Raw genomic sequence first — 18,180 nt, 5'->3', positions numbered from 1 at the left:
TAAAACGCCGGTAAATCCTTAAGCGAATATTATATTTTTATAGAGGACAGAGAAATATTTTTTCAAAACATTTGAATTTTTACTTTCAGGGAAGGAAGAAGATGGAGATCCTTTGCCAGGCAGTGACGAGAATCCAGGTAGAGTGAAATTTTCGTTTATTTGAATCTTCGGTAACAAGAGAGCGGCGTTAAATTTCGCCTCAAATCAAAAATTGTGCAGTGTATGGGTAACCATACTAGCTTCCCTCTACTTACTCTGCCATTTGCGTAAATGAGAGCTTACAATACAAATAAAGGAAGAAAACCCTAAAAGTGAAAGTTTATAGGTATTTCATCCAAAAAAATAAATAACAAACGATCATATATTTCTAGTTAATTTCACACAAAATACATGCATACGACTAAATACTTAAGTTTGTCAACTTTATTCTCCGCGTTATCAAAACCTGTGGGGTATATCCATAATTATGAAATTTGGCAAGAAGTGAGAACTTGCAGTGAGAAATGAAAGAATATTAGGAGAGAATTAGGTACATACCTACAGTTAAAAATATTTCAAACATTTAATTGTAGTTCTTCGGTGGAGAAGTCCAACTCGCACTTGACCGGTTTTTTTACTGATATGTCTTACAGCATAGAGATATTTTATATCAGATAAAAACATACATGCTCGTATTAATTATGTTAATGTAATTACATATCGATATATAAAGAGAGATTAATGCTAATTTCCAGACGAATTAATTATATTATTATACTTATGATAAAAAAAATATTTTTATGATATACTATCAATTTCCTGTCAAAGTATTAAAATACTAGCGGACGCGCGCAGCTTCGCTTGCGTATTTAAGGGTGAATTCTAATAACCCATGAAACATGTGTTCAATGAAATATTTTTAAGAGTCTAGATTTCAAATTTTATAAAAATCGGTGGCGATTTAAAGATTTTTCCATACAAATTTTCAACCCCTTATTTACAGCCTTAGGGGGTGAAATCTAGAAAACCATGAAACATATGTTCAATTAAATATTTTTAAGAGTCTAAATATTAAATTTTATAAAAATCGGTGGCGATTTGAGAATTTTCCCATACAAACTTTCAACCCCTTATTTGCACCCTTAGGGGGTGAATTCTAAAAAACCATGAAACATGTGTTTAATTATATACGTTTAAGAGTCTGAATTTCAAATTTTATAAAAATTGGTGACGATTTAAAAAAAACCTATACAAACTTTCAACCCCTTATTTGCACCCTTAGGGGAAGAATTCTAGAAAACGATGAAACACGTGTTCAATTAAATACTTTTAAAAATCAAAATTTCAAATTTTATAAAAATCGGTGCTGATTTAAATTTTTTTCCATACAAAATTTGAACCCCTATTTCACCCCTTTAGAGTTAAAATTTTTCAAAATCCCTTCTAAGTGGATGTCCAGATTACAAAAGTAAACTTTTGTCCAAATTTAACGTTTCTACCATCAGCGGTTACGGCTGTGCGTGCGTCTTACCTCAGTCAGTGAGGACAAGTCCTTTTATATATATTATTAAAATATTAAACATTTGCTTTTATTTATCCATATAGGATGTAGGCTATTATTACTATTTTATATGTTTAAATAATTCACCAATTTCTTAGATATAGCAAATTTTGACACTGCATATCTTTGCTAGCCAAATCCGGAGAATCTAAATAGTCGTCCGAGTAGGAATCGAACCTACGGCTATTGGCTACAATTATTTCTCAACTTAGCCATGATCTTATTTTTTTGATATGTACCAGGTTTATTACCTATTATTTTTTTGTGGATGTATGTAGCTTATAATAAATGGAAGTTTAAGTTAAGTTTTTAACAAATTGCTAATAAATACGGTTTAGTCATCGTGGGTTAAGTTTTTCAAAATGTAGACAATAAACACTTCTTAAATATTTTGTTGTTCCTAGACTTTCTAGCTACGTATACCACTTACACAAAATGGATTAAGGTTTTTGTTATTATATTTTTCATAGCATCCTCCATAGCAAGGTTGGAAGAGGGAATCTATTATGAACTTACTTCGTTATCCCCTTTCTGAACTCCCAAATGTCTGGCGGAATTCCACACCACACCTTGTCTTTCATGAGTGGACAAATAAAAATAATTTCAATATCATCATACATCGTAGTAGATTGCATAAACTGATGGCTTTTATATATTTTGTTCTATATTTTTGTATCTTTTAATGGGCAGATATCCGTTGCAGGGTTTTTTTGTTGATTTTTTTTATCTCTGAAAGTACTTGCGATACCAAGACTATTAATAAGCATTAACAATATGTTTTTGCACTTTGTATTAGATAGAATAGATTAAATTAAATACTCTATTTGAATTTGAAATATGGAATTTCTGAAGAACTTGACTAATCATTAGGTTTTTCATAATCTATTATCCTCGTACCTACTTATAAAATTTACAGTAAAATTATTTAGGCCGTGGTGGTGCAGGGGCACAAAGGTGTGACTGTAACGCGACGGTTGTGGGTTCAATCCCCACTCGTGGGAACTAATTTTAATTTCAATCAACACGCAACGCTTCCAAGAATGCGGCGGGAAGTGGGGTTCCGTCTGCCTACCCTGTTATATGCGGGATACAGAGTGAACTTGATTTTTAACATTATTTAGGTAAATTTAAAATAATATAAAATTCATGTTTTCTTATAATTTTTTACTGATATAATTAATTCATGTATATGTTAATTAATTAATTATTTATTATTTAAATACCTGTATCTGATTTATGTTACTATATTTATCTATTTAAGATTACTATCATCGATTGTTCTATAGAACATTCTTATCTACGAATCGAATGACTTATTTAAAAATGTAAAAAAAAACTGATAGGTGTTATCATATTGTCATATCTTCCAGATAGTTACATTTTTGGGCTGGTGGAGAACAATCAAATGGACATAGCCGTGGGTGTCGGTGTCCAATACAGTGAACGTCTTTTTCGTTTGTTATGGATATTAATTATTAACGAGTTGCTAGTGCTAAAAATAGAAACCTGGGGGGTAAGTCCTCATATCTCATTTCAGTATCAGATAACATAATTTCTGTTATGACCTATGCATTTTTAGCCTTAATTTTTTATATGTATTTTTTATTTTATGACCAATTAAAATTATCTACTTTACTGATATGTCTAGTGAAAATAATATAATTTTTAATTGTTTATTTATGAAAACGAATATTTTTAATTTTATCTCGATATTACGAGAGTTTTATGATCACATCGTCCTTCTTATGTTAATGTTGAAGCCGGAAGCTGTAAATTTACAGTAAAAGTCGATAATTTTAACATTAAAATATGAAATTAAATTGTGCTTCTAACATATTAAATGTTGAAATTTAGACTAATTCTCTTTCGCCCTTAGCAAAATCAAATGAGTTCGATTAGTTTCAGCTAGTATAGAAGAAAAAAAATATCCTTTTAGGAATTATTATTATAAATAATAAATATAAATCAAATAAAAAAAATTACATTATCTAAATTAAATTAAATTAAAATGTATAATTATAATAACTCTACATATTAAAATCAAAGACATATTATATGACATTCCTATTAATCATTTAGTCATTTACACAATCATTATTCTGACGTTATCGTAACGCTAAGACGCGTACCTATATATAGTACCTATAGCCGAACAGTCTATGTCCCGGGTTCCTTGCTTCTTATTTATAAGGGTTCCGTAAAATACAGCGTAAAACACCGTGTTACATTATTGTCATACTATGAAACACGTCAAGAGCGTAATTTATCTCAGGTTCTTTCAAATGCTCATTGCTTCTTCGGTTGTCACACACGTCTCACATTCACTAGGGATTATCTAGGAATCATTAGTTAATATATCCTACGTTGTAGTATAGAGTTTATATTTCTTTACGGATATCCGCTTGAGGACAGTGGCCTGACACTAAAATGGTTTCGGAAGCTTCGACTCTAGCACTACCTTAAGGAAAAGATAAATTATCTTTTGAAAGTTCAGATAATCGCTTCTTTAGGCTATTTGGCAGCCGTCAACTAACTGTAATAATATGATATTTTGTAATAATAGAAAAAAAACAATCAAATCAAAACAATTACTTTATTAGATTGTCAGGGTTTAATTATAATTAAGTTTCCTGAATTTTATTCTTAATAAAATTCTATGTGCTGTGCAGTGCTCTAAATCAATCAATGCCTATAATCGGATTTCTGTACAAATTGGATTGTTTTCTATACAGTTATATCATCTCTTTATGTCAAATTTAGATATGTGTAATATCTAGAACGGAATTCCCTATCTGGGAATATCCTTGTAATCTTTCGATAAATAGATAAGTGACGTAGCGGCAGGTGAAGCCATAATTATTTGTTATTGAGCTTCTACGTACTGATAAAATGTATTTTGTCATATGACGATATCTACTTCAAATTCGATAAGGACCTCTGGTAACGTTCCGCCAATCAACACACATGTTCGTTCGTTCACACAACTTCGTTCTCTTAATGAGAACGAAGTGTTTTAACACCAGGTTCCTAGGTTCCACACTCCGTTCCCCACTTTCCCACTAGTCGGTGATCGGTAGTTATAAATGAAATATGGTTGCACTATGTAAATATCGATATCGACGTTGGTATTCGATAGTAAAACGGGTCTAGAATCGATTCTCTTCCCGGTCGTTACGTACTCGTATGTCATTAATGGTGTCGTAAAGCGCGGTCGCGGGTCGGCGCGGCCGGAATGCGCCGCGCGGCACGCCTGGTGTCGATAAACTGATTGAGTGCGATGGCAAACGGAATATCTTTAGATGGAAGGAATTGTCTTTAGAATTTATTATATTTTTTGCTTTTTGTTAGATTTTGTTGTGTTTGTAGTGTAGTTGTTTTTTATTCTGAAATACATTTTTGTTTTAAATGTTAGTAGCAGAAATTGCTTATTCTCATATCTTTAGCTTCTTTCCCGGTAATTCAACGAGCTTAGAGCAAAAGGAAAAGAATATATATATTTGAAGATTTTTTTGTAATAAAAAAGTTATGTTTTCGAATACAATTCCTCAGCCTTATACCTATGTCTATCTTCATATATCACCACAAATATATTTCGCAATAATGTTTTTAATGATGACTTTGCCAAAAAAACCATTGATTCGGTATTTTTTGTAGTCATTATTAAAAATGTTATTTAGAAATATTTTATTATTTTTTTTAAGTAAGGCAAAATTAAAAAAACAGATATCGGTGTATTCTTCTATATAAAATCTCAGAGGCACTCCAGGAAGGTAGTAGGAGAGTCAAAAAAAAGGCCGACATTGTAAAAACCCGCGTAAAAATTATACAAAGAGTGTACTAAATTTCCTTAAACTTCACAATTTCTCTACACTACAAATACAAGATATCGGCGTAGATACAAGTGACAATCGTGCGATAAAAAATCGATCGATATTCCTGTTAGTGTATCGCTATCTATATAAATACAAATCAATTGTCGCATGTTGAAAGGATGATTACTTGAGAATGACTTAATTGATTTTATTGAATTAACCTTCATTGTTATGATAAGATAGTTTTGGGATTTTTTCTTTGGAAAGCCCACTGGAATCTCCCAAAATATTATGATAAAATTAATCTATACCTATATTATAAATTCGAAAGTTACTCTGTCTGTCTGTCTTTTACGCAATCAGGGCCAAATCGCTAATTTAATTGTGATAAAATACTCATATAGAGTTACTTGAGGGTCTCGGGATGAACATAGGATACCTATTTTTCTCATATATTATCGATATATTCCAATATATTAAAATATTTATTAATTTGACATGTAATTTATTCCGCCATGTTAATAACCGTCACTATGCGACCGTTGCTAAGCAACGATTTGCAAAAGTTTGTTATTAGAAAATGTCACCCAAAATGAGCTTGCTTAACGCATCTCTCTATTGAAAACTGCTAAATAATTTCATAAATATAATTAATAAATATTCGTATAGTTCAAGCGGGCGTAGCCGCGTTCGGGTCAACTAGTAATTATAAGTATAAAAATGTGACGTTTATTTCGACAGTCATGTTCTTTGATGTGGTTATGAAAATAGTTCAAGCTGGGGAAAAATTGAATTATCTGCTTTAAACAAATTATATAAATGTAAATGATTCCATAATATGGTTTTAAAGCTTAGGTAATGTATTTAAAAATCCACTCAATGTTTGTATATAGGGGTGGCGCGTGCAACAGTTTTGCATGAGGACTACCACCAATTAGAAGCTATACTGAGCCATCGGTTCAAGTGCCATCATTATCTCGATCGTTCCACGCGAAGCTGGTTCTTTCTGCCCCGTCATTGGATACAGAATCCAATGGAATATTCACGGGTTTTTGGAGACAAGTGGAGTGAGCAATCCTGAAGTATGGGGTTGGGACATAGTTAAAGCGTTTACGTCGAGAGCCGTTGAGAGCGCCTTTTGTAAATTTTTATATCGTTTTGGCGTTTTGTGGGCGAGCTATTTTATCAATTCGAAGGGGAACCGGATCCATTTTGACAGCTTTCCCGGAAAATTGACGGCACATTACTTGCACAATATTCTGGCATTCGTTTTCTCTCTTCTCGTTTTCTTTCTCTGGTGTCATTCGATCACAACGTAACCTTAAACTCTAAAAATAAATATATTAATCCTAAGAGGGCTTAAAAGACTATTTTAAGAAAACCTTACAGTTTAATTAGCTTATGGCAGTAAATATAAGAATGTAGTTTGCAAATCTGCTCTCAGCCGTCATAACAACTGCATAAATGCATTGAAACATTCAACCACTGATTGGATGGCTATATTTGATTTAATAGGATTCGCATATTTAGATATCCTCCGTAGGCGTTTGATGTCGCTATGAATGCATTTATGCTTGTTGCACTCTTTGACTAATTCGAGGTAATATTCTACTATGAAATTGCATTAAAGATGTTTGCAAAGATTTCGAAGAAGAGAAGAGAAGGTCTCCACTAATCTATATTTTCATTTCTTCGCTCTGGTGTCGAGACAAAGGGCGACGTTGTCTGCCACTCAACATGCAATGCCTCCAGGGTTCGGTAGAAAGTGAGGAACAGAGTGTCTTAACACTCCTCCCTCTGCCTTCTTTGATGTGTGCGGGATACAGCGTGAAGTTGATTTTTAATTTATTTTTAAAGATAAGTATACATTATTTTGATATTATCATATGAATTTGAGCTACACATATTGTACTTTACTTACTATCGAAAAACAAAATACTGTGTATATAAGCATTCTTTGCTATGAGTAAAATTTACTATGTTTACCTACTGTATAAAAAAAACTATTACATTTATCGGAACAGACAAATAAAAAAACATTTTACTAATATATATTTTATCCTAAATAAAATTCTAAACAAATTCTATCACACTTTCTAAAGACGTTATACTATTTTATGTTTTTTAGTGAGAAAATATTGCAAGAACAACTTTATCACCTGGTTATTACCGATTTTATATAACCAGTAAACAATAACCAACTATACAGAAATACTATGAATCGTTTAAATAAAAATACGCTTCTATTTCAATGATTTCATTTGCACAAGAGGTCTTCCCATGTCCGGACAATGGAAAACTCTCATATTAAACTGTGACTATTGTTTTCTCCTTTTGTTCTTTTTGTTTTAGACCCCCTTTGTAGTGTTCGAGTGCATGGAGAGTGATAATATTCTATTTTCTATAATTCACTATTATTATTAGGTCGATGTTTGCGCAATCGTTCGTTCAAACAAACGTATAAACAAACGATATTATTGTATTTCTTTGAAACATTGAATAATGTTAGAAGCTGTGCTAAGTGTGCCACTTATCTTATATAAGTGTTATATGTATACAATCATGGAAGTTGGAAGGAAATGTTTATTAATTATAGGGCTTTTCCAATCTGATAAGATATTTTTTGATAAGCTTGGTTGGTAGCTTGTTGTTCAGAATAGGATATTATTATATGGAATGATGTTAATAATTTTCAAGTGTCAATTAATATATAGATATTCCGTTCCGTTCATTGCGTTGCCCCACATCTCCTCATTACAATTTATCCGTAATGTTTCAAAGGTTGTCTGGTAGAGATTGCTTAGCAATAAGACTGCCTTTGCATATGTGTTTTACTTTAATTTTTATTTATGTTGTTCTTTCTATATATTTCTTTATATGTGTGCAATAAAGTATATTCTATTCTATTTTATAGATAGTTAAAGTTGTATAAATTCACTTTATATCCCATAATTAAAATTATATTTTTTTTAATTAACCAATAGTACTTCATATTTCAAAAACTTTTAGTATGGTGGAAATAATTACAGGCACTGACAAAAACATGGTTATTTTCAAAACACAGATATACACTTCAATTTTATTTACAAGTAAAGATAATATTTTAAATAACATTAACAAAAAGTCATTATTATATAATGACTTTTTGTACTATATAACTATGAGGGGACTTTCTCAACTCATATTAAACAAATAATGGATAAAAACTATGAAATAATAATTAAACGCGTCAGCTTTAATCAAATTTCCCTTAAACAAAAGTAAAAAACTAAATCAATTATTAATAAAATATTAGCGGCCTAGAATCTTTTTACGAAGTGATTGGTAAAACCTGGGTATTAATCAAGATATTAAATTGTGACGAGTAATGCTTGCATATTGATACGAGCTTCTTGGTACCTTTGTCTATGATATTGTCTAATAATAAGGCGTTTTCAGAAAAAAATATTAATTAGAGACTATTTTGAATCTAATTATTAAGATATTTTTTTTATATTTCCATTTCTTCCCTCTGGTGCAAGGCAAAAGCGCGGCGTTGAGTTTTGCAACACACAGTGCCTCAAAAAAGGAGAACGGAGTGTCCTAACACTAGGTTCCCATTGCCTACCTTTCTATGTAGGCTATAAAAAAATCTAGCAATTGGCCGATATGGTTATGCACTTGAGTAAATGATTTTCAATAATAAGTTTAATAAGAGAGTTAGAAAAAGTAATAAGCTTACGATGATAAATTTAGCTTAATTAAAAATTTTAAACATATATTTTTTAATATTATCCCAAGAATACATTTAATCAGCCTTTAGCTATTAATATTAAGTTAAATATGATTATCAGAGCACGTGTCTGACCACTGCTGGTGTACCGGGATGTACCGCACCCCATATACCTCGGGGCTATGTGAAATTAATTTCAAGTACGCTACGGATTGTGTACATAGCTATATTTGGGAGCCACTGGTAGAAGGTCGCAAGTTCGTTTTTGGTGTTTAAATTTTTAATTAACTTTAAAGGTAACTTTTTATCGTGGAAATATCTACTAAGTTTTAGTTGATATTTTTGTATATAGGTATGTGTTTAATTTAATCTGCTCAATACTCTACACAATATAATTTCTAAATGTTTTAATTTGTTACCCTTTAAAAAATGCTTTTGTGAAATTAAAGAAAAAAACGATTGGAATAACGGTAATTGAAAAGAAAAACTGACAATACGAACGATAATAAATAAAATATTTCCCATATATCCTATTATTTGTATGGAAAAACGTTACAAAAATGATATTTTCCCATAGGTACATATAATAGGATGATGCATGGGTGGATCCCATACATATATGGATATACCTAATTATATAATTTAATTCCTTATTATTAAAAAAACATGTACATATTTTTCAATTACAACCGTTTATCTCGCAGTAAACACGGCCATAGGAAGTTTACCTTCGACTCGCCGTAATACAAACAGATACACATTATCTATATTCTATATACATGTTGACTCAGTACTGCAAAAGTTATTAAGCGATGCATTTTATATGCGATTCAAATTACATAGAAATTGAAAATACGCAAATATGTACATAGTAATTCTAGTATATTAAATAAATTTATATATTTTCTATGTTCTTATCATTAATTTTTTATTTCAAGTATTTTTTTAATTAAATATAACTTTACTTTCTAGTTTCATAGAGACTATTTTCTATTGGGAGCACCTTTACACATATATATTCTAAATATTATTTATTCTGCCTTTTACCTTTAATTATATGTTTCCGCAATAATCGGCATCAGCTTCAACAAGCGTCAACTTCGCTTAGTTTTTTTTGATTGGCATATTTTTCTAAATATTTTTTTAAAGTCTACGTTACTTGAAACACTCATATAATCATTGATATATGAATTTCCACAATTAAATAAGAAAACATTACATATGTAACATCAAACGCGCATGCTTTCCCCCCATACTCAACCAAGGCAAGAAGTCAAAGCCTACCCTTAACTTTACAGACACTTACCTACCCATATAGGCGCATATCAGAACCGTCCCTTAGAGACTGCTTTTAAGAGGCCAAGTGGAGAGCTCTGTAGCGATCGGCTCCACTGCTCACCCTGACGACAGTAAAAAATATGAGCATCCCAACCCCCAACCCCCTACTTACCCCCCAACCCCCTGCGCCATCTTGAAAAACTTTGTCACTTGTAGCCACAAATCGATCTGTGTCTACGCGAGTGGGCGGTGGGAGTTGATCTTTGATATCTGCTAGTACTAACCTCGCTATATAATTAAACGTGCCTATTTAAAGAATGGTAAATATTTTAGTATTTTAGGGTAAAATTTTAAATTAATTTTAATTAAATTTTAAATTAATTAATTTTAAATGGGCTGTCGCGGTGACTGTAGAGCGAGGTCGTTAGTTCGATCCCCACTCGGAGGAATAAATTATTATTTATTAATATTTTGATTTAATCGCTCTGGTACCAAGGCAAAAATGCGGCGTAGAGTTTCGCCACTCAACACTCAATGCCTCGAAAAAATCGTTGAAAAGTGGGAAATACAGTGTTTTAGCAATAGGCCTGTACCTACCCTGCTATATGCGAGATACAGCGTGAAGCTGATTAAATATTAAATTATATACCAAATTAGGTTTAATATTATATGGACCGTTTATTTTGAAAGTGGTGTAAGTCCATTTTTGAGAAAAATGAGCTATCACGTAATTCATGCTTAATTTAATGTCATTTTTGTATATATAGCTGTCCGTGTTTAATTTCTCAAAAAAAACTCATGTTTTGAACAACTTAAAATCGGTCGGTAAATGAAATTGCATAATCATCGACATACTAACCTTTATTTTTTTCGAAACAAAAGAAAATGGACTTACACCACTCTCAAAATAAACGGTCCATATGTCATTATATTAAATTCTAACACAACCACTAACGACCGCGTTAAATATGAATTGAATCCAATCATTTTCGAATCCATAATCATTTCTCTGGCAAACAAAGGCTTGATCATGTATGTATATACTTATGAGAGGTTATTATATTCCCGGCATTCTCGCAGCCCCTTAGATCTTGACTTTTATTATCATTTAAATGATAATCACTAAAAGGATTTGTGAAGAATTATTCACATGACTAGTTTGACAAAACAGATACGCCCTGCGGCTTCAAAATTTGCCATTTTCAACCGTTGTAAATTCCACTGTATTTTATTATAAGTAAGGTTTATTTTTCTGTACCTCTATAATAGTTTAAATATGAAATCAGAACACCTATGGATCTCAGTGGGTGTGCTTTCAACTTATGCCTTTAATGTCTATGTTATTTGGGCAGTCAACAAGTCCGTGAAGAATAATATAATTCTTAACCTTTAGATGTATTCAAAGATTTTTCTATACACAAAGACCAGCGAAACATACATATGTATAGTGTATATATTTTATTATATATTTGTTACAGTACCATATACTATTGTTAGTAGTTTTCTTCTTTTTTATATTATAAAATGGAAAATTAATTATTCGTTCTCAGAAATAAATAATATCAACGACGTTGCGATAGCGTCGCTATAATACTCAATAAATCTTATAACAATTTTTAAAAAAGATAGAGATGAGTTAAATTTCAACAATTGGCTTTAATTAGATATATCTGTGAATTTCATACATTTTACAGAAAAAATAACCCTTCGAGTCAAAGGTCAAGGAAAGGGATCAACCCTTTTGATGTCTCAATAGAGACAGGTAGACGGAGATACATTTTTTCTGAGATGCCAATGACATTGTCATTGGAAGGGCCTTAGAAACCGAAATTAGTAAAGCATTCAAATAAACTTTGACACCCCGATTGTCATAACGAACCGTGCGAAATTCATCACAAAGACTTGCGTAAATTCGCAGATTCCGAAAAAAAAAATTTTTTCCATAAAAAAAAAATGAAAGAAATGAAATTTTTATAAATGTGGGTATATGTAAAAAAAAAGGCGTAGGTTAACGGTTTTTTTGCTAAGATTTTACACGCATAAAATTATAATATTTGTCAATGATACATGCCCTTGTAATTAATTTAACATAGCCAACCCAAATATAATATTCATATATTTAATAAGAATAAAAATCAAACTAATACTAAAACATTTAATAAAACTTGAAGCAGCTTCCCAAGAGAAATGGACCAATTTAATAAATGAACTGTTATCGAATATTTTTATCAGGACATCCTTTGTGTAACTCCCCTGGTTGGCAAGAACAAATAGTAAGAGTAAGAACAATTGTGAAAGCGGATTCGATTCTCCGTCGCGACCTCGCACAAATGTCTGCTCGCTTTTATTACTTCAAGGACTTTATCAAGTTTTGTATTGTTTAGCAATGTAAACGGTGTTCTAACTTTAAAGGATATAAATCGAGTTAATTTTGATTGGGAAATTAATTCAGCGTAATACAATTACCTAATAATTTTATAATTCATTTGTTATTTAAATTAATTTATTTTATTATATCTACAAAATTTTCTAAAGTTTATATTTCCGTAGTACTTTTACTGCAAATATTTTTAATTATTTTAATTATTTACAAATATATAATATAATAAATAATAGTAAACTGTTTAGAGAACACTCTGTTGAATCGGACACAACTGAGATGTGGGGCATTAATTTAAATATACTTTTGTTTATTGATGATTTTCTTTGCTAAACTCTCGACTTTCAATAATGTTTTTGAAACATATTAAACAAATACGACTCTATTATCCTTTCATAAGATAGAATTTCGTGTGACATTTTTTTTCCAAAGCAGGGGAAGTAAAGAATAGATATGGAACCCAAGTTCGTGGATTGAATTCTTTTGATTGCAAGAATCGTAACGGACCCCAACGTATATTTGGACAGCAACCTGAGAGTTTTGAAGTAGGCCCGTGGTTTATAATTACGATAATTTGAAGGCAGATGACGATAACTATGCTTGGGGTCGATAATATCGATTCATAGCAAACTTAAGATTTTATAAATATTATTTTTACTTATAGAAATTAATAATACTTTTTTTTAGTTATATTTTATATATAAAAACTTTCATAACTTTAAAATCTAACATGATTTGCATAATATGTACGAATATCCGTTTTTAATCTATATAGATAATAAGAAAACACAAGAAACTGTGACGTCACATTTATGTAGGGTACCTACAGTTGTAATTTTTGCATACGATAGATGACAGGTCTAAATTTTTTTTTAAATTTAATGAAATTGTCCATACTTTGTCCTTACTTTAAAAATAATAAATTTTATAATAAATTTCTTGTTATACTATAATATTATTAAAAATATTATAATAAATTTCTTGTTATACCTATACCTGTTTATTTTGATAGATTATTGTATTTAAATAAATAATTTGAACAAGATAAATTATAATAATCAATTTAATAAACTTAATTTATCTTTGGATTTTTTGCTACGTATAAATAAAGATAATATCATAACAAATATAACGTGATGGGTATTTCAAATTATGATAAATATTGTATTATCAGATTAGTAAATTTTATTTAATATACCTATAGATATGTAATTTGTACTAGGTAATTGATAAATTGTAACTGGTTTTATCTGGGTGTTTATTATGTAGATGTGACGAATGGGATTCCCCATAACCAATTTACTTTATTTATAGTCCTGAAGATAATTTTATATTACTTACTTTTAAATATCAATTCTTAGTTCTAACATTGCTCATAGTTTACCTTTATATAGGTACATATGAGAAAAAGTTTAGTTTTTCGTCGGTTTTTTATTTAAATTGTTTGGTCTATAAATAAATACTATTTACGACAGTTCATGTTAAATAACTTGAAATATATGATAATATTTATACAATAATTAATATTTTCAATTATCTATTTATCTTGAAACTAAGAGTTACACCAAATTTTACTTATTTATTTTATAATATTTTAGAGATAATAAAGTTTAATGGTAACCGACTAACATACTTTTAGTATAACATATGTAATATCAACGCATAGTCTGGGCCTTGTTCCTGTTTTTTTTATCAGCTTCACGCTGTATCCCGCACACTGCAGGGTAGAAATACGGAACCTACTGTGACACTCCGTTCTCCACTTTCTGTCGAATTCTAGAGGCATTGCTCGAAATCAGAGCGAAGAAATGGAAATGTAAACGTAAATAAATATTTCACTTCCTCGAGTGGGGATCGAACCCACAACCGTCGCGTTACATTCACACCCTTGAACCGCTGTGCCGCGACGGCCTCGTTTTTTTTTAAAAATAACAATTTAATTTCCATGCAGCACAGTGCCCTGACACGATGCCACCCTATGGAAAGAGCGTCGAAATATCGTTTTAAAATAAGCAATTTTTCACGGATCACGCGCCGCCATGAATCGCCAAGTTCAATTTAAATTTGATTTACTGTATGCCAAATGTGTTTCAATATCTCTTCTGCTTATTGATTTTGCGTTTAGTTGTTATTTATTGATTTTTAAAAGGTTTAAGGAGTTTTATTTTTTAATATTGTCGACATTTATCTTACGGAAGTGTAAATTGGTATGTTCCTTTAATTTCGCAATAGGTTATTTGTACGACTGTAGACAAGACCAAATAATTTGCAATAATTTTTAATTATTTTCGCACTTTATCGTCGTCAAAACGCCGGGAACTATATTAAAGTTCTATAATTTCATAATAATGCAGCAGGAATCGAACCCATATTATAAATATTGATATCTCTGTTAAGACGACAAAGAAAAATAATGTGTTTTATTCTCTCATGGAAAGAAAAATACTGAAATAAGATAACATATAATCTATTATGCAAGAAGGAATTTGTAAAATAGTAGCTCTAAATTGTAATGTCATTTAATGAAATTAATTATGCTGTCGTGGCATAGGGGCACAAGGGTGTCACTGTAACGCGTAAGTAGTGGGTTCGATTCTCATTCGAGGGAATAAAATATTCATTAATATTTTCATGTCTTCGCTCTGGCACTCAACACGCAATTGGGAACGGAGTGTATTAACACTAGGTTCCCTCTGCCTAATGTGCGGGATTCAGCGTGAAGCTGATGAACACAATTTTAAAGTTATAAAATAGTAAACTATTATATGTATATTATTATAGGTAAAATGGTGGGTATTTTGACCATATTGAATGCATGTCCCACAAATCTTGTTACGTCGATTCGTGTGTGCGGTTGACGTTCTTTGATATTGTACAATCGAACTGTCGCTTTGATATTCTGGCTCTAATTGAATTATTGGGATCAATAGCTTTGTTTACAGAACGAAATGTATATACGAATAGATGTATAGTAATATGCCATTTTGTATTAAATAATTTTAGTTAGAAATATCTGTCTTAATATTAAGATTTAAATCTAATTTGGTTGTTGGAAATTAATATTTTACTAAAGCAATATTGGTAGATAGGTATATTTAGTTCGTACCTGTCTATGAGAAAGAAGCTATAAGCAATTGAGCTTTCCCCTCTTTTCCTTATTCTTTCTTTTAAAGCTCCATACTTATATTTATAAAAAAAAAGTTTGAAATTGAAAATATCGCCACAAAGCGAAACTTATGGAATCGTGTCGGGGATAACGCCGTCAGAAAGAAAATTAGGATGTGAGCCGTCAAAACTTCAAAACCAGCCCATCAGAGCAACGCTTTAGAGGGGCGCCGCCCCCGCATTACACCTCTCTTATTATTTATCACATTGTCGCCGAAATTAATGGCAAACCCTCGTCAAGTCATTTTTATTTTACAAATAAAACCGGTCTCTGGCAGTTTAATAATATCTTTGTGCTGAGCGAGCACTGTCTTTATCAAATAATTTTAATTATATCCAAATTGAGGCCAGTAATGGCTCAGAGTGGGAATGTAAACGTGACAGGTAATGGGTTCGATCTCCACTCGAAATTAAGTATTTCATATCTTCATTTCTTACTCTGGTGTCGAGGCAAAGCCGGCGTTAACTCTAGACACCTCAAGAAATCCGCGGAAAGAGGGGAGCAAAGTTTCTTAGTACTAGGTTCCCTCTGCTTGAAGTACGTTTTACGCAAAGCAAAATTTCGAATGTAATGATTTATTCAGGAATTATTTTAATATAATGACAGTATAAACATAATTAGACTTTCAAGTGTTATATTTATAGTAAAACAACGCACATATATAATTGATAACAATAGCCTGTTTTATATTTAATTAGTGGGATTACACTAGTATCACGAGTCAGGGGTCACCCACCAGGAAACGGCACTGGCTTACAATCATCACTTTTTTGTATGCACAAACAGTTTTAATTACGGGAAACTGGGTGCTGTCATTAAATATATTATCATTTAGTAGTTCACTTTTATAGTTGTTTTTACGATCTTAGTTTTGTTCTAAAATATTGTTTTTAAATGTTGTCGTTTTTGTTTTAATTAGTTTTTATATATTGTACCTAAAATGGAGGAGCTCGTCACTGCCTTTTGTCTATCATCCCCTCTCTTACCCAAATGTAATCATACCCTCGTGAAGATGGAACCCATAATATAACGTTTGAATGTAACGCTACGTTTTAGCGTTACATTCAACGATATTCCACTGCGCCATGACGGTTTCGATTATAAATTGGTTAATAATTCAAATAATATTGATTTATAATTTGTTTGCACATTCTATTGCGTTGATAATAAAGCTCATTTCTTCGGAACTTGAGGAGGATGAGAGTTTTGTAATTGGAAGTCGTAAATTAAGGTGACATCGACAGTTGTGGCTCTCGGGAACCCGACGAGACGAAGTACGAAGGGAAAATACGTCATGTTTCTGTATTGCCAATATTTTATCGAAAAGGTAATTATATGATTGCACGGGGGCAATACGAGACCGACACCCTTAGAGGATTTGTAATTTAAATCGAAATAAAACAATTTACGTGAGAGAAATTTTGTTTACGAATGATTTTTAATGAAACAAAAGATCAAGTTTTCAATTTAGTAAATCTACTTCAATATTATACTATTGATATACCATTTGTTATATTTGGAAACTTTATACGTGTTTAGTTCGTCTACTCAACACGCAATGCCTCGAAAATCCGGCGGAAAGTGAGGAACGGAAGTGTCTTTATGGGAACGGTGTATCTTAACACGGATACAGCGTGAACCTGTAAGATAAGAATAAGAATTATTACTAAATTATTTATTTTTTTATTTTGCTTACAACTAAAATCACCCCCGGATTTTTAAAGTTCTGATCACACTCATCGCACAGATTAGTAAAACTTCCACCATTCAATTTTAACGCTTATTTTATGCAACTATATAATATATACCTATATAGGTACCTATATATATGCAATATATATGCTATACCTTCTGTTCATTGGACATACAAAATAAGAACAGGATGGAACCGGTTCCCAAACAATTACGAGTCACCTCTGAAGTCTCCCGCTGATCGATTTAATTCGCGCCTTACAAAAACCCCTTTGACGCTCTCGTAGCTGACAGATCGCAGTCGGGCGCTTCCAGGGTTGACGGTCCCATTATCAGTGTGGATTGCAACTGAAAAGTGCTTTGTATTATTGAACAGGAAGAACATATGTTGAGAGGAAAATGTGTTTTTTTTCGCTTCACGCTGTATCCCGCACAACAGGGTAGGCAGAGGAAATCTAGTGTTAATACACTGTGATCTCCACTTTCTGTCGCAATTTTCGTGGCATAGTGTGTTGAGTTGCATATTTTTTTTAATTTTGAAAAAAGAGTTCAGACGGCCTCCAAAACAGACACAGAGGAAAATACTATCATATTTTCCTA

At 31.5% G+C, this 18,180-nt stretch overlaps 1 protein-coding gene across 3 annotated transcripts in view; it reads left to right on the top strand.

Annotated features, from left to right (window-relative positions):
- Nucleotides 1-18,180, top strand: part of LOC146539062 (transcription factor hamlet-like) — a 93,750-nt gene that overhangs the window by 31,077 nt on the left and 44,493 nt on the right. For 2 of the 3 annotated variants that reach the window (XM_085185705.1, XM_085185704.1), the window contains exon 2: nt 90-137. In XM_085185705.1, coding sequence (XP_085041831.1) covers nt 90-137 — 48 coding nt within the window. Of the gene's footprint in view, nt 1-89; nt 138-2,928; nt 3,054-18,180 lie in introns of those variants that run through there. The other variant, XM_085185708.1, reaches the window with a different exon arrangement.

The sequence above is a fragment of the Heliconius melpomene genome, chromosome 5 (assembly GCF_056956725.1).
Source record: "Heliconius melpomene rosina isolate 202511_hmr_F chromosome 5, ASM5695672v1, whole genome shotgun sequence".
Lineage (NCBI taxonomy): Eukaryota > Metazoa > Arthropoda > Insecta > Lepidoptera > Nymphalidae > Heliconius > Heliconius melpomene.
Note: the sequence above shows the minus strand (reverse complement) of the source record. Positions and strands in the feature narration are given on the sequence as shown.